Raw genomic sequence first — 25,943 nt, 5'->3', positions numbered from 1 at the left:
AAAAAAAAGGCTTTTTGTGCCCTACACCCTTCCTTTTTCTATACACCGATTCATATAAGGAATATAAAATGAAATAAATGATGGTAATTTAATATTAATAAGTAATGATTGGAGAAGTTTGTCGGGGGGTGTGGGTCAGCAAAGAACAACATAAATAAACAAAACAATATTTATTTATTTTATGGCGTTTTATGTTGTTATTTGCTGACCGCACTCCCCGACAAACTTCTCCAATCATTAATCTACGGTCAACTATCTACACCTCATTAATAAGTAATATTTGAGAGATTGGTTCAGCAGAGAGGGCATGGTGGAAGAGAATAAGGCATCATCTGAGCAATCTTGTCAGCGAAGCTGGTTCGAATCCACTGTGGGCAGGTTGAAATTTATCTTCAGAAAGATCAGGACCCTGCAGAAAGAATCTGGACCTTCCTACTCAGGCTGAAATATGTTGGTAACCCCTCCCCACATGTTAGATACGATCAGATAGGGAGTAAAAAAAAGACTTAGAAGAGCAGTCATTGTAGCAGATTGCCGGATGTTGCATCACCTTATCAACTTCATTTCAGAATTAACATTGTTCAAATTAATCCTTGGGGTTTGAGATTTATATTATGGCAGAGCCAGAGAATGAACCTTGACCTTCCCACACTGGCTAGAATAGGTTTGTGACATCATTCAACTTTTTATTTATAGGAACTCTATCAATTGAGCTGTTGAGAGTAAAAGTGGTTTAAGTCATTTTGTTCTCATCAAAATTTATTTTCAATAAAAAATATAATTACATACTGAATGGATAAACTACAAATGTTTTTAAATTGTTGGATACATTGGTATCTAGTTTTAACAGGGAAAGCTATAATTTCTTATCAAAAAGAACTTCTCCTAACTTATGAATATCTCAAAACTCTACTTTTACTTTTTATCACTTTGTACGCACGCAATTGCTCAATTTATGCAGTTCAAATTATGGGTATAGAAATTATATGTCAGGGAATATTGATTACGTGAGTATTTAATTATGCCTTCAATAACATGACAGATATTGAACTATTATTACACTAATGAAACCGTTAAATGGCCCGAAACATAAAAAAAATGAATTACTTTAATTATAATTGACATTATCAATTTTAATTACTTCTTGGAGCTAAGTAATTGCAATTACTAGTAATTTAAACCATATCATTTAAAACACAAAAAAATAATTTAGCCTTATAACAAATGTAAACATAGTCGAATTTCCATTTGCCCCTCAGATCAAATTTATTTCTAAATGATCATTAACAAACCATAGGCAAGAAATTTCAAGGGAAGTTACCTCTTCAATTTCAATAATTACTATTTTTATTTTATTTACATAGATATATTTTTTATAACTCATTGTTATTATTCATAATAAATAGTTAGGGGTCTCTTTTCCCACGAATCTATAACCCCCATCCCCTCATAATCAGTTGTTAAACAAAACAAAAAATCTAACTTTTATATTAATCATGTAATGGCCAGCAGGCTGATCTGGTTTTTTTTTTCTTTTAGACTTACATCTGAATACTATTTTAGTAATAAGTGTTTGCAATTACAAATACCAATACTAGTAAAAGCATTAAAACTACTTGAATGAGGAGAAGATGGTTGGGGGTGCGTTTTTTTTTTTTATTCTTCTTTTTTGTTTTCTTTCCCCTTTCTTTGTTTTGCTCTTTCCCCTTATTTTCTCTACTTTTATCCATTTTCCTTGCCCGCGTTATAAGTTTTGTACACTATACTTATAATTTACCTCTTTATCATCTATTATTGTTACATATATTTTCTTCCTCTCAATTTTCATTTTCTTTTCATATTTAAATTAATAATAACTAATATGTTCATATTTCTCTGCATTATATAACTTTATTTTTATTTCATTTCCTTAAGTAAGTTATTGTACCCGCTTTTTCAATTACCTATGTATATATTTTATTTCCCGCTTCTCTCATCACTTCATTTTATTAATTCTATTTTGTAAAATTATTCTGTTTATACTTTCTTTTTCTATACTTACTGTGGTTGTTATCTTGTTTTGTTTTTAGCCCTGAAGAAGGCTAGAAACTCTAGCCGAAACGTTGGCACATTAAAAATAAGTTAATCATACTTATTTGTGTTTTTCATTGACCGCACCCCCAACCATCTTCTCCTCATTTATCATCCACGGTCAACTATCTCTCATAATTAAAAAACTACTTGAAATTCAATTGTAGAAATAAAATAACAATTATGATTAAAAAGCTTCATCAATCAATTGCCATTATCAATTCTAATTATTGTATTTCTGTAATTCCAGTTTACAGTAATTGTTTGGTAATTACAATTGTAATTAATGAGGTGTTAACAGTTGACCATAAATTGATTTGAGAAGATGGTTGGGATTGTGCCAACTGTTTTGAAATTATTTTAATTTCATTCTGTACAATTATTTACTTAATGTCATTCTGTTTATATTTTATTTTTTGTATTCATTGGTTGTTATCTTGTTCTTTGTTCTTAGCTCTGATGAAGGATAGATATTCTGGCAAGAATTTATTTAAAAAAAACCTTCAATGTTTTTGAACCTTTAACCTTTTAACGTAGATATGACATGGGCAAATTATCCTGCAAAAAAGATAATTTAAGGAATTATGACATCAATATTTAAGGTATGTTCAAAAACATCAGTATTGTGTGAGGAAATAATGTAATAACAATATGAAAACAAATTTTATTCGTTGTCTCATTGAGAATGGCCCAAGGGCTGAAACATTAGAAGTTTTTTTAAAATAAATTGTTGAGAGAAAAAGTGGATCATTTGAAGTTTTTGTGTTAATAAAAAAAAAAAAACTTGCTTATTTGTTTATCTTTAATGATCGTATTCCAGCCACGTTCTCATAATTATAATTACTTTTTACTCAACTGACTATTACATACATTCTATACAAGTTAATCAAATAAGTATATAATGAAGGAACGTAAGAGATTCAACACATAATTTAATAAAAACGTATAATTACAAACACAATATTTTGTAAAAAAATATATATATAAATTATGGTAATCCAAGTTTAGGTGTGATGACTGCCAACGATATGAGCAAGGCTTCCTCAGTCCTGATCGTCCTCGCACCCTGACTCGGGCAGGTGTTCAAGTACGCATCGAACATAAGTGACACTTCGTCTACCTGAGTGTAAGTATAATGATCATTCGTCAAGGCATATTCGAGGCCTTTCACACCTCCTAAAACTATGAGGGCATGTTCGAATTCAGGTACGGTGAATGTGCTTACGGGGTCACCCTTGTCGGAGGTTCCAATAGTCAAGTCGTATTCACCACCATAAGGAGAGTCGATAAAGACATCACTTAGTCGCTCGGCGAGCCTAACTTTGTAGCCCCAATAGAGTCCTGCTTCTTTGGTAGGTACTGTTGAATCAACAACTTCACCTCTTAACTTCTCTCCAATCCTGGGGAAATAATTTAATCATAATAATAATAATAATAATAATAATAATAATAATGTAATTAATAAAAAAATATAATTTAGGAAAAAACTCTTTAATTACAGTTTAATGTTTAAGGAAATATGTTAGGAGTTGTAGGAAGGACTATGTAGGGTTCGAACTAAACTTTATTTTATTATTATTTTATATTCCTCTTTTGTGTAATAGTATAAATTTAGTAATAAGATTAAGCTAGGCATTTAAGTTAAGGTTAAGTCAACCTATAAGTTTTGTTTGTTTTATTAATCGATAAGAATTCTTTTTTTCATACTGTGTACATATATTTCTTTTTATTATTAAACTTTAGTTCATATAGTTCTGATGTCCTTTCTTATGCATATACCTTGCTTTCAAGTAGTTAATTTACTTATTATTTTTTTTGTTTTGCTATTCATTTAATATAACCACAATTCCACAGGTTGGTAGGTATCACCCCTAGATTTGCTGTTATATACATGTAAAAGTATTGGCCAGTGGTCATAGTTTGATAAGTGTTTATATAGGGGTATATTGTAGTTGTAGTAATTGTAGGGGTATATATTTTGGATATATTGTAATCATAGTAATTTCCAAGGAAAAAATAACGTGGTGCCTAAGGAACAATTTATTCTTTTTTTTTTCCGATTATATTTTTTTTACTTTAACTCACCCCCTTCTCCGCTGAGCGTGGGCAAGTATAAACGATAAACATATAACTAAAGCTAAATCAAAATTAGCAATTAGATTACTTGATTAATTTTTATATAAATTTTCACATATTTTAAATTATTTTTAACCATAGCTTAATTTAATTTTATTTCATGTAATTTATTCTCTTACATTTTTACATCATTTCAGACGTTTGTATCTTTTTTACCACTGATAAAGCTTTGCCAAGTGGAGTGAAATGTTGGCTCGTAATAAATAGTTTATTTACCATTTGAGTTATTTTTATAGTACCTGAACCATCTTCCTTTTATATATTAAACACAATCAATCAACAATCTTCCATTCAAATTTTATAGCTATGAAATGACAAAAGACACATTTGATATCACACCCATGATGTGAAATTTATCCAAAACGTTGTTTTTCTTTATATGATTCTATAAGTCAAAATGTTGAAGTGATTACAACTTGATTTTACTCACTTTGTCACAGTAGCATTTATTAATATCAACAATGTTAAATTGATTTAAGCATAATAGCCTGCAAATTTTTATAAATCAATGCGAGGCTGTGACACTAAAATCATGATTGTTCTTGATGATGGCCAAATCGGCCAAAATGTTTGCGTGTAATAAGTTTTAATAAAGAATGCTGAGCCAATTGGTATAATTTTTATAATTATTAATATAACAACTAGTTTCAAACAAGATAATAATAAAAAAAATATATATATATAGTAATATCCTCTTTTTTAATCAATAGTTCATTTTTATATATAAATGATTTTAGTTATGTTTTTATTTTATGTATATCGTTTCAGTATTGTTTATTTGTTGTTTTTAAACCAAAAAGCAAGCTAACCAATTTGGATCAGTAAAATATTTAGTCACATTATCGTTCAAAGCCAAGATGGCGGCACGTGTCCTGCAAAAAGTCCGTTGAATCACGGCCATGTCGAGAAGATTTAAATATTTTAAAAACTTTATTTTAACTTCCCATCATAATTGAAATCACAATACATTTAAGAAAAAATAGAAGTTAAGAATAAGTATTAAAAAAAATAATTCAAAAAGGAAATCATAAGAAAAAACTCAAAACGAACGAGCACATATAGAAGGGAAAGGAAGAGAGCTTTGTTTTTGGAAGTATTCGTTGCTTAGGCATGGGCGGGGAATGATGTTTTCTGGATGAGGAGTTCCTCATTATCTTCTGTCTATCTCAAGGGTGGATATCTTGATCAAGAGGACATTGAAGAGTTACCCAAAAAGAATAAGGGACTCTTGGTTAGGATTGCCTGGTGAGAGGATGTCCTGAAAGCAGATGTGACGTTTTGGGAAAGAAGACATCAAGACCCATCGATCATCAAAAGATGATTATGTAATTGGTTAGTTTTGTTTCTAACTTGAATTTAATACATTTGTAAAATAGCTATTAATTTAGTTTAATTGTTATTAGTAGAAAAGTGTCGGCTCTAATTGGCTATAAGCCCACCATGAGATTAAGAGTCTATAATATTATAAATGAAAATTCTTATATTTATTTAATCTTTATATTTGATCTTATCAGCTTCAAAGCTATACTTAAGTATATGAGAATCAAGTTAAAACTATAAAATTTCCCTTATTTTTAATAAATAATTTTTTGAATATTACAATATATATACAAAAAATAATCTGTTAAGATGAGTAAAATAAATAGTTATCTATTACTTTTTCAATTTGAGAGTCACCCTTGTTGATTTCGGAAGGAAGGTATTAGTTCTCACTTGTCTCTCGAGGCCAATGTCACAATAACTTTTGTTTCCAGACTTGGTGGTGGTTTCGGTAATGACTCCTTCCCTTTAACACAATAAAAAAAAAAAGTATTGTTAGTAATCAATAACAATAACACAAACTACAACTCATACCTCAACATGTATTATTACCATAGCAACCATTCAAACAATGAACCTAACTTTAGCTTGTGAAAACATTAGTAAACAATTTTCAAACTGAAAATTTAAAATAAAGGCAATGAATAAAATATGGGATGTATTAGAAGAGACAAAAAATATGATTTCCACAAATATTGGAAAAAGGATTACTTTAGAAGGTAAATATAATAAAAAAATAAATGTCTACCATGTTACTTTACAATAAAAATATTCTTGATTATAATTTAATCAAATTCTTTATAACAGAAATGAACTCTGTCTGGAATCAGATAGCACAACAAGTAAAGAAATGTCTAGAACAAGAGAAAGTATGTATTTGACAGACATATTTCTAACAAAATGCAAAAATATGTACATAAGTGGTATAGTAACTAATCAAAATATATTATTTTACAATCTGTGGAATATAAGATTACTATGTGTATGTTGTAGAGTATCATAATCAAAGAGGTAGGAACGTTCACATTACAAAAATGGAAATTAGATGCGGGCATCCAGCATGAAGTGAATTTCTTTCAACCAATGTTCTTCTTATCTAAAACACTCACAGAGCAATATGATCTACATCAACGGAAAGAGTATGCAACTGATAGTGTAAGAATAAAAATCGATGGCTTACTTTGTAATAATGCTAAGAACATTTCCACTAACTTTAGGAAAAATACAATTAAAAGTGTTCTCTTTAATGAAAATTACAACTTTCCAATTATTCATATTCTTTTTTATATATAAATTACGTAAACTATTAGGTTAAATATGAACAGCAGACGTAAAAATAGAAAATTAGATAGGAGTATTTTTATTTTTTTTTTGTTCATTTGTATATAATTTTCTTTTCACTTATATCAACATAATTTTAGCCCTACCTTAATTTAACTTTTTTGTATTATTTGACCACACCCCAAATATCTCTTTAATATCTATACATTACATCGATGTCTTACTTTACAGTAGAACCAAGTACATTTCCACCGACTTTAGGAAATATACAATTAAAATTTCTCTCTTTTAGAAAAAATTAAAACTTTCTAAATTTTTTTTTTTTTATAAATTACGAACATTAATAGGTTAAATATAAACAGCAGACGTAAAAACAGATGTGAATTAGAAGGCAACTATTTATTAATTGCCAACATTTCGGCCCACATTGCAGGTCTTCATCAGGACTAAAATAAAAATATACAAAGTAGGTTAAGCTAATGAAAGAGTAAATAAGTGACTTGGAAATAAAATAGAAATAAATGTTGAGGTATTAAAAACATATAAATAAACTAACATAATGATGAGTAGTGAACTCATAAAAAATAATATATATTACAAAAATAGATCAATAAATTACCAAGAAGATACAGTGACTGACCCAGCAATTAGTAATGAACTGATAAATTAATAATATTAGTCAGTAGTAATTGATACAAGAGTAATTCATGAGATTCAGTTAAATGAAGAAATATTTCCTTCTTTTAGCAAGTCAAAACGATATAACATTTAACACGGTTGAGAGTCTGTTAAATGGAGAATGATGTTACACAACAGACCAGATGTTGCTCAACATCATTTTGTCTAGTGTCATTTCGATAGGTTAGTTGCTCATAGTTCATGTTTGGTTTGTGTTGTTTTTGTTTCCGACATTTTTAAACTCTAATAAAATAATAGATAAAAACAATAATAAAGTAATGGAAAAAGAACTAATAGATGAAACAAGGAACAAGTAAAGTGGAGGAAAGATGGCGTGATGAAGCTGTTGGAGATTTTATTATACTATGAAGATTACAAGGTTTCAAAACAATGCTCCTCTGCATTTAACATATAATAAGGACTTTAAATTAGGCTGCTAACAATGCTAAACTTATAATATTTAGCATGTTAAAATATTTTACATTTAACACACCATAAATTTCCCTAGTATAGAATGATAAATAATGAATGTGATAGCAAATAAGGTAAGAAATTAATTGATCAAAAAGATCCTAAAATGCAAAAATTACTGTTAACATCACAGGAGATAAATAGTTAATGTAATAACTAAATTAGTATTACAGAGTAAATAAACTATATAAGGTGTATTCATGAGCTCTAGTTTAACATGTTAAATAGAGAACTATTTACTTCTTTTAGCATGTTAAAACGATATAACATGGTTCAGAGTCTGTTAATATGCCACTGCCACGCAATAGACCAGCTAAGCTCGTCACCATTTTGTTTGTTGTCGTGTTAGGTTACTTGCTCGTAGTTTGTCTTTTGATTGTGTCAGTATTGTTTTGGATATCTTTTAAACTAATAAAGCAATATATGACAATAATAATAATAATGTAATACCAGTTGTCAATTAGCTCATTTTGGTTCTCTTCCTCACAAGTTATAAGATCAACAAGGCACTCAGTGGTCAAACTTTCACACAACTATTCACTCAATTTAGGCATGTTGTAATAAATTACTTTAATCAAAACTTAGAAGTAAACAATAACATTGAAGTTTTGGAAGGAAAGGTTTTAAATCAAGTTCAGAAAAACTGCTAGCATCTCTTATGCGTTAATCCTATACTTGCAACATTTAACATTTAACACTACATCATGAATACCACTATAGTAGGGATATTCATGATGTGTTAAACAGAAAGTTTTAACATGCTAAATGTTAAAAGTATGGTATTGTGAGCAGCCCAATTTAAAGTCCATGTTATATGTCAAATGCAGAGGAGCTCCTAGCGGATTTTCTGGACAACTTGTTTTGTAACCTTGTAATTTTTAAAAGATAATAAAATCTCCGGACAGTTAAGTCACATTATCTCAACTAGTGAGAATGAAAATGGCAGAAGTCACTTTCATTCTCGCCATTTCATATTATTCATTTCTGAATAAAAATATTAGAGAACATTTAATTTCTCATAAAAAAATTTTAGAAATGGATCATTTTTTATTGAAAACAAAAAACCATGTAAAGAAATTCTGACATGATTCCAGATGCCAGTTACTGTCCTGAACCTTTGTAAAGTTATGAAAACATGTAACTACAAAAAAGAAACTGTTTTATTATGTCTGGATGAAATAGTTCAGGTATGTATTCCAAATATTTGTATATATATAAGTATGGCGTTTAATACAGTATATAATTTAAATTACTATCTGAAATCCATTTCCAAATTTTCTTCTGTTTAGTGTTTAAGGTATATGATAGCAGATGGAAAAGACATAAAACTAGAATTCCCTGGACTGGGAGAGCTGAAAATAATAAATACTGTTGCAACGTTTGAATTTTATCAAGATATGAAGCCAGATGAAAAGGTACCCGAAAAACCTTGTCACCGATATCAAATCGCAATGAAACCTTACATTAAAAAAGTAACATGTCCTTGTGCTGTCCACGACAGCGCCTATTTTGAAAATTATTGAACATTGTATCCAAAAAATAGTATTAAATAATGTATTTAAATTAACTCATGAGTAATATTTTCACATGTAGTAATCAATCAGCTCAAATATACATACTGTTGATCAAATCCAAAGGTATTTACTTATAGCCAAAATATATATTTTCTCTAAATATATCTCTATAGGGCATTGCTCTGGTAAAATAAAAAACTAATCCTATACTATAGAATATTTACTATTCATTATTATACTTTAGAAATAATTATATATTTATTTATAAACACAAATTATTCTTCTGTTGTTACTCAGTATTCTCCTTAAGTTTCCACTTCTATTAAGCCTAATTTTAAATCCCATATAAACATCCCCTTTGTTCTCTCCATAGATGCCTGGCCCATAATTTAGAACAACATACTTTTTTACTGACATGCCGCTCAAACTCCCTTTTTCCTAAATCCATCAACCTCATTTCTACATCCAAAAATCTTAAATCAAAATTATCTTCCTTTTCTATCTAATTTCAAAAATCTCTCCTTGACCTAACAATATGTGAAATCATTGAAAAAATCCACCACCTCAACCATAATAATTCCTCTCTGAAAAACAACAATTCTTAACTCTTCTTAAATTTGTTATTAGACAGATGTTAATAAATTCTGAGAAGAGTTGTTGTTTTTTCTGTAAACGGGTAGTGGCAAAAATGTTGGAGATAGACATGTAAAGGTTGTTAAAGTGTATGTCACTCATAATGGTTTTTAGGATATAGGTCAGAGAGGAAATTTTATGGTTGAGGTGGTTAATTATTTCACGGATTTTTGGGTTAAGGAGAGATTTTTGGATGTAGAAATGAGGTTGAGGGAATTGTTGATGGATTTAGGAAAAAGGTAGTTTGAGCGACATTTGAGTAAAACAAGTACTTTCTAAATTATGGGCCAGGCGTCTGTGGAAAGAACAAAGGACAACAAAGAACAAAGGATGTTTATATGGAATTTGTAATTAGGATATTCCAATTTCAACACTTTTAAGAAAAGCAATTTTAATAATATTTCTGGTCGCAAATTTATGGTAGAAATATTAAAATATAACTAAAATAGTTAACAACTATTTGGAAAATAAATATTTGTTAACTATTACTGTTCTTTTTTACCGCAACCCTGATCATCTTCATAATATGAAATCTTACAGTCTATTATTTATACATATAAAAATATAATAGTTTACTAAAATTTACATTCTGCTTTTATTCAATTCAATGCTAAATTGTTATAGAATTAATATTGAAATGACTAAGAATGATTTTATAATTAGTCATTCTGTCAACTGAAGAAAATATGTGAAATTTAAAATAATAATAATAATTTGAAACTTAAATATTTAATAACTGCGGTAACAAAAAATGTATTAGACTGAGGAAATAGAAAAACACACTGTGCAAGTGTCCACCAGTTTACTCGCATAGAAACTCGCTTTTAATATAAACTTGCATATAAACTTTTAATATAAATATATTATATATCTTTTAATATATTTAAAACTTTTAATATAAACTTGCTTTTATTCATTATGCGTCTTTATTTATTAGTTTTTTGTCAGACTCCATTACCTTTTATGAGCATTATTATTATATTATTATTCTAAAATCTTTGGCTTTCCAAAGATATAAAATATATTTATACTATTACTCTTATTTCCGGAAATGCAATTTTAACTTAAATAAAATGTTGTTTAAATAATAACAATATCCAAAGAGTTACAAATATACACCTAGCTACCATAACAATATTCTTCTACCCAGATCAGTTGTGGGTTTTAAACTGAACCTAAAGTTTAGGACCTCAACTAAAAAGGGTCAGTTTGAGGATTTATGTTTCTTGAGCAAGCATATGTTGAAGACTGTAATCAATTAAAATAGTAATAATATAACAATAGGGTACTTTATAACCCTCAATTAGTCCTGACTGAATATATAAGAAACATTATTTGGTTAATTAATTCTGACAGCTGCCATTTTGGCTCAACCATGTGACCCATCTTAAAAGCATTATTTACAGACTAAAAGTTACTTTTATTGAACTCACCTATACGGACTTTCATCTAATGTTCTGAGATGATGTGGTGCATCCAAAGGATTCAACAGACCGACATACTTCAAATCATCACACATAGGAAAAAGGCGCTTTCTGAGGTACTGAGGACATTCAAGATATTTCAGTATATTTACCATTTGTTGACAACTTTTCCAAGCATTTGACTTGAAGTGGTCTTCTTCCTTTTTCCAAACCGTGTCATCAAAAATTATTATCTAGAAAATAAATAATACATGAATTTCTGCTATTCGAAACAAATTAAGAAAATAAATTTAATTCATTACCTCTGTGATATTGTAGATACATGCTGCCCTTGCAATCTGACCAGCCAGATATGATCTGAATTCTTGGGTTTGTGCATTGTCTAAAATAGAACCTGGTATTGCAATACTCAATGTGGGAGCAGTTTTTAGGGAAGGAACTGCTCGGGTCATTATATCTGTCTTCAGTTCTTCGGTGACTCCGTTCTTTAACAATTCTTCATTCTGTTTCTTCAGAGTTTCCAAATATTTTTCTGTTTTTCGCCATTTCTTGCTTTTAACAATGTTTTTATGTTCACGCCACGATTTAGGTACAATTGGTGGCATTGTAGAATATATAATTAACAGAGGAAACTAATAAGTAAATTTCAATGCACAAAGTCCACTCACCGTGTACGTTAAAAATACAAACACCTTTGTCAATCCCAGAATGGAGATCAGTAAAGTCTCTAGAGAAGATCGATGTATTGCAAAGAGGTTCAAGGGAAAATAAGTTTGCAAAGGGTGTGGAAAAAGACGCCATTTTTAAAAGACGAAGTTAAAAAACTAATTATTTCAAACTAAAAGTAGGGAGAAATGATCATTCGAATATAAAAAAATTAAAATGTATTTAAATAAATGTTCGACTTTCCTTCTTAGTAACTTCATGCTACATAATAATCTAAAAAAAAAAGTTCTGACCGTATATTTGACTTCCAATAATCTATTAAAAATCTATCTTAAGTGTAATTGCAAGCACAAATTCAGGAAATAACACATGAAATATCTACTTGAACAGTGGTGTGGGTAGTCCAACATACAATTAATCCATTGCATAAACTTTATAGGTCTGGAGCGGGGGTCATCAAATATTTGCTAAATTGTGCTAGAACAAGCCTCATCATCCTTCATACAATAATAACATTATTTTATGCTAAAAAACATTTATTGTAAAAATTATGTATTTCTTCTGTAAATTATGCACTACTTTTACTTACCTACGAGAAATATAATAGGTTCATTCTCTCTACGATATACGATTTGTGTCCCTGACTGATTGTAGGTCTTTACTATTGATATATGGATATGAAAAAAATCTTTATTTAGAGAAATGACACAAACTCACTCATTTGGAAAAGTCGTTTTATTATAGTAACAAGTAATAACAAATTCTCAAAGTTCAATTTCCTTATAACCCTGGAGTGTCTGAGGGTTAACTTTTACAAATTAGAATTCTCCTATCAACGACATGGAAAGAGACACAGAAATATCGAGGCGGGATTTCTTACAAGAATAGTCAGTAAGTACTTTAAGAAGAATGTATTTATCTTCATTGTTTAGAGTATACATCATAATAGATGTCTGTCTCATAATTTCAATCTCACAACCCTGAAATGTTTGAAAACTCGGTCAACTCTGAAGAACGTGCAATATAGAAAAATTAGTTAAAATCTACTTATTCAACGAATTTATACGTCATAATTATGAGAGATAGTTAACCGTGGATGGCTTATACGAAGAGAAGATGGTTGGGGGTGCGGTCAAAATAAAACACAAATAAGCTGATGTAACTTATTTAATCGTGCCCACGTTTCGGCTAGAGTCTCTAGCCTTCACCAGGTCTATAAACAGGATAAGATTACAACCAATGAATATAAAATATATAAATAGAATGACATAAAGTGAATAATTTTACAGAATAGAATAAATAAAATGAAGTGATGAGAGAAGTGGAACTTATACGTCATTGGGTGTTGTAATCATTAGTTCAAAGCCAGAACTCACTAGGACATCACACTGCAAATTATGATCTCTTTAGTAGAAAAATCTCACAACCCAGCAACGCACAACCCTGGAGTTTGTAGGTTTTGAGGAAAGTCTACTTAACATATGTTCCTACGCTGACCCAATCTCACGCTCATATGTAGGTTGTTTCTTGTTTCTCAATTGCCCCATATTGTGGAGGGCAATAAAATATAAATACAATTCTTATTACGAAGTAATGAAATTATCAAAAACAAACTTACTCAATTCGATTTTGAATTGAATTATTTTCAGCTTTCTTAAAGTGCAAACGTTTTCGTAGCTCCAGAACTATTCGGATCATAATATTATTGACATTCTTTAATATTATTATTTTAGGTAACTTCAAAGTATAATTAATTATATTAATCTTTTTTGTGTTTTATGGGAATAAAGTAGGTAATTTGAGGCATGCACAGGAACAAGAAAAGAACAAAAACCCTAGTCATTAAAATAAATTTAACAATAGTACTTAAATTTGTTGTAAATAGTACTGTTAAGCATTGTTTAACAATTAAGTTGTAAATAGTATTACTTAATATTACTATTTAATTCAATTACATTTATTTTTATTTGTATTATTTCGTTTATTTGAAAAGAAACATATGTATTTTATGAATGAAATATGGCCCGGATGCGGTAAAAAAAACTCAAATAGTAAATAATTATACTATTTTTATTGAGCCAACGTTTCGCCCCACGTTGCAGGGCTTCGTCAGGGCTAAAAAAAATACTAATACTTGGCATAGTTACAAAAAAGAAAAAACATAAGTGGAAAATAACAGGGGTATACAATGAAAAGTATTCATCTATACACACGGTCAGTCAATAATCTTCCAGTATGTATTTTATATTTGTATTATAATAATTAAGTAAGAGAACCGCTTCCATTAGCCACTACCATTGTGTTACTATTTGATAGTCACAGACATAACAGCATTCAATGCCATGACAATAATGTTGTACTGGATTTGGTGTGATCACTAATAGTACAAGTAATAATTTCAGTTGATTAACAGTCCTATTAACTGCCACGTTTAACTTTTGTATGTATACGCCTTGACAGTGAACTGTCACAACATATGAACCTTACCAAATGTGAGGGCGATAAGTGGGAAAACATTGTTCCTATATATTTTCCCAAAAACTTAAAATTGTATCGACCCCGGGCCGTAAATATAAATCTGTCCAAGGCCCAAAAATTATACTCATCCCATACCTCAAAAATGGTCTAGGTTCGCCTATGTACTAAAATTCGATGTCTAAGGAAAAATAATGACTTGTTACAAGTAGAAATAGTGTCTAAGGATTAAAGTAAGAAGTAGTCGTAGAAATAGTGAGACTCTGCAGTAGCGTTCAACATACATATTATGTAAAGCCATTTTACCTTAAATCCTCCGATCCCTGACAATCACCCGCTAAGATGAAAAATACTCGGCATTCGGAAGCACTGATTATAAGGCTAAAGGAAACTAAAATATAAAACAATTGAGTTGCCCACAATCACGGAATATATTTCAAGAAGGCACATAAAATCTTTTGATAGTCTCCAATACAGCACCAGCAGAAAGGCCACAATTCCTCCCTTCTTGGTAACCATTCCCGCGGGAACAAAGGACTTCAACCTTGTCCCTATTCGAAGAAAACCGCTGGATGGAATTGAAGATGAAGGCAATCTTCCTGACCCTTTCCATTTTCTTAGTGTATATTCAGCAGGGGTAAGATAATTGATTGATAGATAGAAATGTTTATTATTACATTCTTTCTTTTTTTTCTACGGAACGGCCTTTCAGGCAATGTAAAGAACTCATATTGTCCAAACATTTCTATGAAAAGAGAAATGTTGACTTCCACGAGGAATAGAAGCGAAATTAGAACGCAGTAAGGAGAATACTTCAATTACAAAAAGAAATAATATTCCAAGAATAATTACATTATATCGTAAGTCCTAATACTGTTATAACCTGACACTACAAATTTTATGTGATTCACAAAATAAATAGTGTTTCGATTAACCGTACAACACATCCCCTCCATTATAATCGAGGTTATATTATATATATAACATTTATTACTTTTTTTCATGGAACGACCACGCGAATATCATTACTTTTTCCTTCTCACTTTTTCTCTTCTTTTCTCCCCGTATCTTCTCATCATTTCTGCGTGCCTTAGCTTCCTCTATTCCGACCACGTAGTACCCTTCCGTTTTTCTTTATTTGCAGCAAGAACATTTATTTATTTCAATTTTTTTCCGTACTGTTCTCTATCCAGGCAGTCCTTGTCTGTTATTTTCAATTTCTTTGTTCCCTCTCTCATTTGCTTCACATATCCTCCTATGCTCTTTTATTCACGGATTCTGTCAAAGAGTTTCTTCTTTAGTCTGCTTTGGCCCACCCATTCTCATCATGTGCCCATAGAATCTCAGTCTTCTGATTCTTATTTCGGTTTTCAGGTCATTTATCTCCCTGTAGATTTCCTGGTTGGGTCTTAACCTGTAGCCTTCCAGTATTTTCTTGGGCCCATAGATTCTCCTCAGGATCCTTCTCTCTATTTTCAGTAATTTTTCCAGGATGACCATGTTGTAATGTCTTATTTTTGTGTTAAACATAGGTTCTTCTTATTGTAAATATTTCCTGTTGCGAAGCTTACCCTTTCCAACTTGATGATTTTCTCCTTTATGCTCTCTTTCTCCAAACCATTATTGCATATTATCTTTCCCAGATATTTAAATTTCTTTGCCACTCTTATCTGTCCATATTTCGTCTCTATTACTTTTTTTCCATTGGTTGTAATTTTTTCACTTTTATTGCATACATGATATTATTTTTTGAAATTACTAAAAGAATTTTCAATAATGAACTCTTGTTCATTTAAACAATCAGGCACAATAGTCTAGCCAAGATTATCCACCAAGCACTGGTGTTATTAGATAAATTAAAAGCTGACTCAGTTCCTTATTATCAGTATGTGCCGAAACAGGTACTTTCAGGCAAAATTAGAATAATTTATTGGGATTGTTCCATGATTATGGATCACACTCTGGTTAATAACAAACCGAACATAGTATTAATTGACCAAAAAGTGGGTACGAGATTGAACTTTATAGGCTTGAGTATATAAAGATATATCGGGTGGTAATAGGATACAACGGTGTCAGCTCAGTAAAGAATTTAAAGCTACCAGAAAAATTATTGGGTAGAAAGCAGTTCTTATTAGTCCAGTATCCTTTGAATGTTTTTAAATATAGTTTAAATTTTGAGCCTATTCTAAGACTAGGTTGGCAAATATTTATGGCAAAACCTGAGGAAGTGCGAAATTCTAAAATAATAATTTTCATTTATTCTGGGATGAGTCCCTTAAGAATGGATTAACTTATCTATGAAGGTACATATAATGATAAAGATAATAAAAATTGGGCTTTAGAACCTTAAAGTAAAAAAAAAATATATATAATATATATAAGAATGTTTAAAAAAATATATAAAATAAAACATTCAATCAATTGTCACATTTTGGTTGAACATTAATTTCACTTCTCTTAGGTCTTGATGGATAGGAAATGAAGGAATAGGTGGGATTTGAAGGTGGGAAGGGTACTGGAGTGGCTAATGTAAGTAGGGATGGAGTTCCAAAAGAAGGAGGATCTGATAAAGAAAAATCTGTCTAAAGCTACAGTTCAATGGGCCATTGTATGTAAATTTGAAGACCAAGAACAGGTATTTTGAGAATTGATGGAGGATTTGAATTGAAGGAGACCCGAAATGTTTGATGTATGGCAGGATTGAATGATTTAGTAGAAGAAGGATGCCAGGATATACGGGCAAAGGTAGGAAGGATAAAGCCAGTTCAACTCCTCATAATATTGGGAAATAGAAGTGTGCCTGGAGAGGTCTAAGTTGAATCTTACAAAACAATTAATTTAACACAGTAGTTTAGCCTCGAGTTCCCCTAAAACAACCTCATATACCGTACAGCAGAAATCAAAATGGGAGAACATTAATTTCAATAAATATTATCCAAAACACAGCCTGATTATCTTTTTTTTCAAGGTCTCAGAAGTGAGAGAACCTGCCCTAATATCTCCAGCACATAAGGGGTTTGATTAGAGCTAAATTATATAACTATAATAGAGCTAAGTTATATAACTATAATAGAGTTAAGTTATATAACTATAATATATGTTTCTAGCAATTAGTTAATATTTTTTCTCCTTAATATTGTCTTCTAAAAATACCTTCTGTTCAGAGCATCAATATTTTGTAAAAAATTCTGACCAAAATTAGACTTAACTCTCTATTCTTACTACTTATGAAATATTAATAAACAGACTTCTAAAAATACATATTAAAAATTTTAATGATGGATTTACTTATGAAACACATATATTTTCTTAGTTAATCAATGATAAAAGATCTAGAAAATCGAAATTGTTATTAGAACAAAATCTTTTATTACAAATAATTAAAAAATAAATATATACAAATTAATTTATTATAATGTTAAAATATTACAATTACTTTTATAAAAATATTTATATATCCTGTCTTATAAAAATTACATTATTTTTAGCTTTTTTTGAGTTAATTTATATTTAAATGTCAAAATATCTTGATATTTTCAAATTGATATTAATAATACAAATTAGTAATTGTCACTACTTTCATTGATTTCTTTACATTTTATCAATTTTAAACCAAATTACGGATAGTATTTTCAATCCATTCACGTGCATATCCAACTCCAGCATATACTCTAGGGATTGCATCACCACAGTCTATCCCTGATTGACTGCCAACTAAAACCAAGCCACTTAACTCATAAAGATTCCCATTCGGTTCAATGAGACAGGCCAATGGACTTCCGCCATCTCCCTGGGAAAAAAAGAACATGCACATTCAAATTAACTGTTGAAAAGATAGAATTCAATTGTTTGTTTTATAAATTTGAGTAAAACTTTAATTTTAAAGATTAAAAAAAAAATCTAAATATTAACATATGTATACTTTTTCATACCGCACATGTGTTAATGCCTGTTACTCCACCAGCACAGATAAAACTGTCATGAGGGGTGGCGCCTGGTTCGACTCTGGGCTTATGGTATAATGAATTACACTGTCTTCTATCAACAACTTCGACATCGATTTTCTGGAGAACCGATGGCGTGTAGTCACGATCTCCTGTTAAAATTAATCCCATCAAATACAGGCAAATAGTTCTTAGTTTATTTAAAATTAAATAATTTTTTTTATATTAAGTACACATGGAGCTATGTGTAAACTGTATAATATCATGAAAGTAGAACTTAAAAAGAATTGGAGAAAGTGTTGTTAATCAGGGAGGGTTTTATAACAAAAAGAGTGTGTGTTGCACTAACAGATGCCACTAGCAAACAGATCTCAGACAAAGGAAAAAAACTAGTTGTCCCAAGGTCTGAAGCAGTTTTATTTATGATTATCTTTAAACATTGTTTACTTTACAAATAAACTATTTTTATAACAAATCAAATAAAACCAATTTTCTTCCTAAAATTTGTTTTATTACTTTCCTCCATTTATTACTTTTTTTTTTAATTTATAGTGCACACCTATATTAATTTAATGTTTCACATTCCACATTTTTTTCATCCGTGTCCAAATTAGTCATTTGGATTTAATCTAGGGTGTTTTTCATCTTCTTTGGTGTAAAAATATTCAATAAAATGTTTCTTCATCTTTGTTCAAAAAGATGTTGAAAACGAATGTCATCACATATATTGGTTCAATTTATGTTATCAAATGATAAGAATAAAGTATACATATATGTTTAATTTCTTTAAATACAATAATATAAATCAAACTATCAATTGTGTTCATTAAATCTATTTACATTCTTAAATATATTAGTAGTGAAGCATTGCCGGATCAGCTAATCTGACTATAATAATAAGGTTCTTTTGAGCTGTAAATTAATACGAATAAGAAAAGCTTTTTATAATAAAATCGCTTAATAGCTTTTTTTAAACATCTTTTTACTTACAGCTGCACCTGTCAATTACAAAATTGTACATACTATAATAGAAAACAAAAACAAATTGTAATAATGTAATGGTGGGGGTGAGGCAAGTTTTCAGAAACGCTGATAAAGAGGTGGTGGGGAATAAGATGTAATGACCGTTTGCAAGTAGAAATTCCCTCTAGAGGGGAAAAATCTTAACATTAATTTAATGTTTCACAATCCATTTTTTCATCTATGTCCCAGTCATTTGGATTTAATCTATGCTGTTCTTCATCTTCTTTGGTGTAAAAATCTTCAATAAAGTGTTTCTTCATCTTTTGGTCAAATTTTTCTGCGTCAACATCTTATATTTCTTCATCTTTGAAACAAAGTCCTGGGTCACTAGTTAAAGCTTTTAATTTCTCTAATATTCCATGGGACAACTAGGTTGTTTCCTTTGCGGTTTGTTTGCAAGTGACATCCGTAAGTGCAACACACACTCTTTGTGTATTTCGTGATAGAACCTTCCCTGATCCAAAACAAAAAGGACTGAATCCTGCGGAGTACCGGCATGGATTTGTCTAATGGAGGAATTTGTGTTATTATAATGTAATATAATTGAAGCCAGTTATTTGTAACTATTGCTCTTTTCATTTTTCATATAAATGTTTGATGTTAATCTGATGTATTTGGTCATTTATTCATTATGTTCACAGCTCGTTTGTGAAAAAAAAAATTACATTTTGTTAGATTACTATTGATCAATTGAGTGAAAAACAAGTTGCTTTTTTTTTTTTTTTTTTTTTTTTTACTTACCATATCTTTCTTTTCCCCAACCACTCACAACACATTTTCCACTGATAATAATTGTTCCAGGAGGTGGGAGACAGATTACACTGACTTGGTATCCTAATGTAAATGGTTGTTCAAGCTTAAGTATGGCTAAGTCATTCCATAAGGTCTGAGGAGTGAATCTCGGATGAAGTACGATTTCAGCTACGAATCGATCTTGGTGGTTCTCCACTTCATGGTCATTCCGAATATCCCATTCACCTGCTCTTGCAATTAATCTCGATGCAGCATTGTCTTTCCACCTACATTATACTAAATGTTTATTATCACACAACTGTTGATTCTTTCAATACCTTAAAATATTTTAAATAAAATAAGTGGAAATAAATCAAGTGGAATTTTATGTGATAAAAAAACAAACTTAAATCGTAATTAAACTATTGAATGTGAGCCAACATTTCGTCCCATATTGCAGGACTTTATCAGAGCTAAAAATGGTACAAACAACTAAAATTAAGATTTACTGTTATAATTATAAATAAACAAGAATTATAGAAAGGTATTAGATAATTAATGCAAACGGAAATAATAAAAAATAGATAAAGAGATATAAAATAATGTTAAACTAAAGATAATATTAGAAAATTTTAAATATAGACAGACAACAAATGATGATTTTAAAAAAATTGAGGAGAAATTATATAGAAATATATGGATAAAATACAAAATTAAAAGAATTGATACAAGATATATAATATAATGAAAAAATATATATACAGAATTGAATAGAGGTACAAAGCTTTAATAAATGTAAGATAAGGCTTTAATAAATATAATAAGGAGGTAATTGTTGAAAGTAAAATATAGATAAAATATATAAATAAAAAGATAAAAGATGAATAGTAAACATTAAATATAATATTAGAAAAAGAAGATGGTCTGGGTGTGGTCAAATACAAACTCAAATAGTGAAAAAACTACTTCGCCCCACGTTGCAGGACTTTATCAGGGCACACATACTAGAAGTCAGAGTCAAAGTAGCCTAAGTCTAAAAGTCTAGTCTTGTATTAAATTGTATAATTAAATTACTATAAATAAGTAATTTCAAACCTTCCCGTGTGAGAATCATTCTGTTTACAGAATTTTTCAAGTATTATCTTAAAACAGTTTGTTTATATATTTTTTAAAATATAAAAATTAGCATGTTAATGTAATATTATCATTTCATGGGCTTAATTATCAAATATTTTTATAAAAAAAATAAATTTTATATATTTTAATGATGAGTAATTAGTTAACTGTGGATTATATATAAGGAGAAGATGATTGGAGATGCGGAAGTTCCTTCCTGTCGAAAAGAAACAAAAAATAGTTAATAACTATTTATTTGGTGACTTTTCACCCTATTTTGTAGGGTTTTATCAGGGGCTAAAAAAGATATAAAAGAATATAGCAACATAAATGTTTTGACAATGCAGGATAATAATATACAAAAAAGTAAACTAAGGTAGGGTTTTTTTTTTTTCAGTCAAGACTCCCATACTGCCTAACCATGGTTAGGGATCAAAGTTTTTCATTTTGTGGGACCACCACTCAATGTAAAAAGTCAACGCCCCAGGCCAGATTCGAACCAGCACTGCCATTAGACATCAAATTGGTAAGAATGTGTCTTAACCACTGAGCTAAGGGCGGCCCCCTGTTTTAAGTTAGGGTTAAACATTATGTAATTATAGGTGAAAAGAAAATTATATAAATTGAACCAAAAGAAATAAAAATAAGATGTTCAGTAATAAGTGTATGTGTAGAAAAAATAGCATAAACTATTGGATTTAAAATCCAACTATTTGAATCCAAATATAATTAAAATTGAAAATTTACAATATCGGAATAGAAATATAATTAAAATCAAACTTATGGAGTTATAACACCTAAAACCATTATGAGAAGAAGATGGGGTTTCATTTTAAATCCAATAGTTTATGTTATTTTATTTTTTTTATATATACTTATTATTGTATATCTTATTTTTATTTCTTTTTTATACAATTTCTTTTCATGTACATTTATATAATTTTTAACTCTAACTTAGTTTAGTTTTTTGTATCTTATTATCCTACATTATCATAATATTTATGTTATGTTGTTTGTATCTTTTTAGCCCTGATGAAGACCTACAAAGTGGGGCGAAACGTCAGCAAATAAATAGTTAACTATTTTTTGTTCCTATTTTACCGCACCCCGACCATCTCCTTCATATTTAGTAAAAATGATTAATTTAGTTCTTAAAATACTTCAGTAGGTCAAAATAATTTACTTCCTGGTAGTTGTAATGCTATCTCTAACAGTTGACAGTGGCTATTTGTTCAATACTTGAAAAGAATTAGTTTTTAACTCTTTCAATCATGAACGTTATAAGTTCTGTTGATTACATTGATAGATTCGTTTAACATTAAAAAAAAAAAAAAAATAAATACTACACCTCTTGACTGAATGAGCTGTGGTTAAAACTATACCCTCGCGAATTAGTGCACCATCACACAAGTATTCAAAGCTTCTTGAATAGCCATTGCTTGAGACAGCTGTTTTAAATACGGCAATCTATGCATAAATCATATATTGTAATATTCTAGATTTATTTAAAAAAATAAAAGTAAATTTAATAGTTTTTAATATTCTCAGGTCTAAATTATAGTTTTGATGATTACAAGGTTCAAAATTAATAAATTAAATATTAAATAGATATGAGAATTTTATTTATATTATATAACATTATTGACTCTTATCTCATGGTGGGCTTTCCAGACAATCAGAACACAATTACACCTAACTAAATTAATAGCAACTTTTAAAAATATAATTAAATCCTAGGTAGAGCAAACTAACCAATTATATATTCTTCTTTGGTGACCGTTGATTCTGATGTCTTCATTTTAAAGATGCTACCACTATCATTACACCTGGGCGTTGATGACCTCAGGGTTTTACGCCCTTAAGCCCCAGACAACAACAACTATCATTAGACAAAGGCTTGGTCCTATTCTAGTTTCTAGGACATGTCCAATCCATCGGTGATCCACACAAAAAGTGTCTTTCTTCCTTCAATTATGTACTCTTCTTGGATTACTGCAGACTTTTGATGTCTTCTTTCTATTTATATACCACTGACTGTAAACAAAGGATGGTCGGCACCCTTTGCTTCCAGGAGACTTTCATTTCTCCCGCCATACCAATCAACAAGAGTCTTCATTTCCTTGGTTCATTGTCATGCCTTGATGTTCGATGTAAACATAGATTGTAGCACAACGGTTTTGAGTTTTTGTTTATGATTTTCTTTATATATATTTTTCCTTAATACTTTTTATCGAGTTCTATTTTTAAAAAAAATTACTGTAAATACAATTATGATACAAAATAATGGAAATTGATAAAATTTTAATCTATTTTCTTAACATAACAGCAATTCAATGGACTTCACAAGGATGCGCGCAACCATCTTGAATATTTTGAACAACTTATTTTTACTCCATATTTGACTGATGAAAATTGGTTAGCTTGCTTTTTGGTTTTAACAAAACAAATAAACAATATTGAACATTGATACATAAAATAAAACATAACTAAAACCATCTATATATAAAAAATAGCTATTTATAAAAAAAGAGGATATTACAATATATTGAAAGAAAATAAGCTCTTTGTGATTTAAAACTCAAACATTAATTTTTCCATTTATATTCTTTTGTTTTTAATTTTTTCTATTCTCTTAGGAGGACTGCAAAATGGGTGAATCAGTTGGATTAGCTAATTTTGTTGAGCTCAAGAAGTTGACTACTAATAAAATTATTGTATTTTAACAATATTTCTCCTATTTTTTTAAAAAATCCTATTTACAATCCTCTTATTTTAAAATTTTTTTATTGTTGTTTTTAATTTTAAAGTACGTTGGAAAACAGTGCACACTAAAAATAGTCAAGCTTTGCAATAGTGGTTGGGTGATGCACTTTTTGGGTATTCACACTTAGTGCACCTACTTTAGTACATTTTTTTATAAACTTATGAAAAAATTGTACTCATCAGCGAGTTAAGCTCCCAGTTATATTGAAGTTATTATTAAAACTTAACTATAATTAATTATTTTAAACATTAATAATACCGTCCATGGGAATTCTCCAGGCCCTGTACTTGTTGTGTCTCCACCCCTCCTAGCATATAATGATGTTATGAATTGGGTATTTCGCCTGCCACATTGTATACTTGGAACCTGACTGGGTGGAATTGGCTTGGGCTTACAACAATAAGTTTCGTTACTATCACATTCTATGGACCTGGACCTGCAATTGACCATGTAGACATGCAATTATAAGTTATATTATTTTAATTAAAGTTTTAAATGATTATCTACTTCCTGGATTTTCTTTTTGGAAGTTGGTTATATTATTTTTTTTTTTTAAATTGCTGAGGTGAAAAAACTTCCAAATAGATTATAAACTATTCTATATGTATATATAATTGACCGTAAAAATTTATATATAAGAACATGGTCAGGGTTGCGGTCAAAAAAAGAACAAATAGTTTATAACTACTTCAACCTTTCGCTTTGAACAGCCCTGATATAGCACTATAAAGTGGGGCGAAACGTCGGACATTAAAATAGTTATAAACTATTTGTTCTTTTTTTGACCGCAACCCTGACCATCTTCTTATATATAAACTATTCTGTATTTTGCTTGTTTACAATTGCATAATTTTTAACTTAAATTGCACAATGGATTAAAATTGGACATATTAATTGGGAATTAAAAAAAAAAACAGCATATGGGGCATGTTGATATGTTTAAAAATATAATGTCTAATATAGAGCATTGGTTTGTGCTACAGAGATAGATGAATGCACCTCTAGTGAAAGACAATAATTTAATTAATGTTGTTATAAAACAATTTTAAACTATGAGTGTATAGATGACATGGTTTCGAAATGGAAATTGAAAAAATGACAAATATGTGGTAAATATGATTACAAGAATTTTAAATATACACATATAGAATAGATAAAAATTGTTTATAAGAATAACTTAATTACTACAATTCTAGGACATAAAGGTGCTTGAGTATGGGATAATTTTCCCAAAACATTGTACAAGCAAAATATAGAATAGTCTATATTCTATTTGGAAGATTATCTACTGTTTTTTAACTAGCTGAATTTAAATCTAAAGCTAAAAATAAAAATATGTGAGATACGTAGCTCTCTATTGTTTTGAGATATACAATGTTGCAAAGATTGGAACAAAAACAATACAATCCACTAAAAGTTGCAATAAGAATATTAACTAAACTTGTGTGTTCTCTTTTGATATATATGATTGAGCACATATGAATTTTCAGAGCTGTGAAGATAAAATAAAAAATAGTTTGTAACTATTTATTCATTGCGATTGTTTTGACCCACGTTTAGGTTTGATGTGATGAGTTTAGATGTAAATAAGGACTCATTTTTATTTTAGTGTTTTTTTTTATTGGCGTAATGATCTGTTATCTGTAATGATCTGTTATCTGTAATGATCTGTTATCTGTAATGATCTGTTATC

General features: G+C 29.5%; 3 protein-coding genes across 7 annotated transcripts in view; 1 reads left to right on the top strand and 2 right to left on the bottom strand.

Moving 5' to 3' along the window:
- Positions 1-421: 421 nt before the first annotated feature.
- Positions 422-9,602, top strand: LOC106684652 (coiled-coil domain-containing protein 81). 3 transcript variants are annotated; one of them, XM_014427122.2, is made up of 5 exons: positions 422-664; positions 2,525-2,672; positions 6,520-6,681; positions 9,051-9,143; positions 9,246-9,602. In XM_014427122.2, the coding sequence occupies exons 2-5, from the start codon at positions 2,655-2,657 to the stop codon at positions 9,477-9,479; spliced, it is 507 nt and encodes a 168-aa protein (XP_014282608.1). In that variant the 5' UTR covers positions 422-664; positions 2,525-2,654; the 3' UTR covers positions 9,480-9,602. The 3 variants fall into 3 exon arrangements, with proteins under 3 accessions (XP_014282608.1, XP_014282535.1, XP_014282385.1); XM_014427049.2 differs by lacking the exon at positions 422-664 and adding an exon at positions 729-1,007; XM_014426899.3 differs by lacking the exons at positions 422-664; positions 2,525-2,672 and adding exons at positions 5,991-6,245; positions 6,334-6,395 and having other exon boundaries at positions 9,246-9,576.
- LOC106684580 (putative methyltransferase C9orf114 homolog) lies at positions 2,986-12,242 on the bottom strand. The gene is made up of 4 exons (XM_014426780.3): positions 11,830-12,242; positions 11,537-11,760; positions 5,864-5,992; positions 2,986-3,470 (listed from the first exon to the last, which is right to left on the bottom strand). Exons 1-4 carry the CDS (start codon positions 12,130-12,132, stop codon positions 3,059-3,061), a joined length of 1,068 nt encoding a protein of 355 aa, XP_014282266.1. The 5' UTR covers positions 12,133-12,242; the 3' UTR covers positions 2,986-3,058.
- Positions 12,243-18,109: 5,867 nt separating this feature from the next.
- The window catches only part of LOC106685124 (phenoloxidase-activating factor 2), a 13,162-nt gene continuing 5,328 nt past the window's right edge, over positions 18,110-25,943 (bottom strand). For 2 of the 3 annotated variants that reach the window (XM_024360324.2, XM_067052325.1), the window contains exons 3-7: positions 24,509-24,686; positions 22,835-22,953; positions 20,380-20,657; positions 18,604-18,767; positions 18,111-18,461 (exon numbers count right to left, since the gene is read on the bottom strand). In XM_024360324.2, the coding sequence (XP_024216092.1) occupies positions 18,279-18,461; positions 18,604-18,767; positions 20,380-20,657; positions 22,835-22,953; positions 24,509-24,686 (922 nt within the window). In that variant the 3' untranslated portion in view covers positions 18,111-18,278. Of the gene's footprint in view, positions 18,462-18,603; positions 18,768-20,379; positions 20,658-22,834; positions 22,954-24,508; positions 24,687-25,943 lie in introns of all 3 variants that reach the window. The other variant, XM_067052327.1, reaches the window with a different exon arrangement.

The sequence above is a fragment of the Halyomorpha halys genome, unplaced genomic scaffold (assembly GCF_000696795.3).
Source record: "Halyomorpha halys isolate HHAL.00 unplaced genomic scaffold, Hhal_1.1 Scaffold3.1, whole genome shotgun sequence".
NCBI lineage: Eukaryota > Metazoa > Arthropoda > Insecta > Hemiptera > Pentatomidae > Halyomorpha > Halyomorpha halys.
The sequence above is the reverse complement of the archived record's forward strand: the minus strand, read 5'-3'. Positions and strand labels throughout refer to the sequence as shown.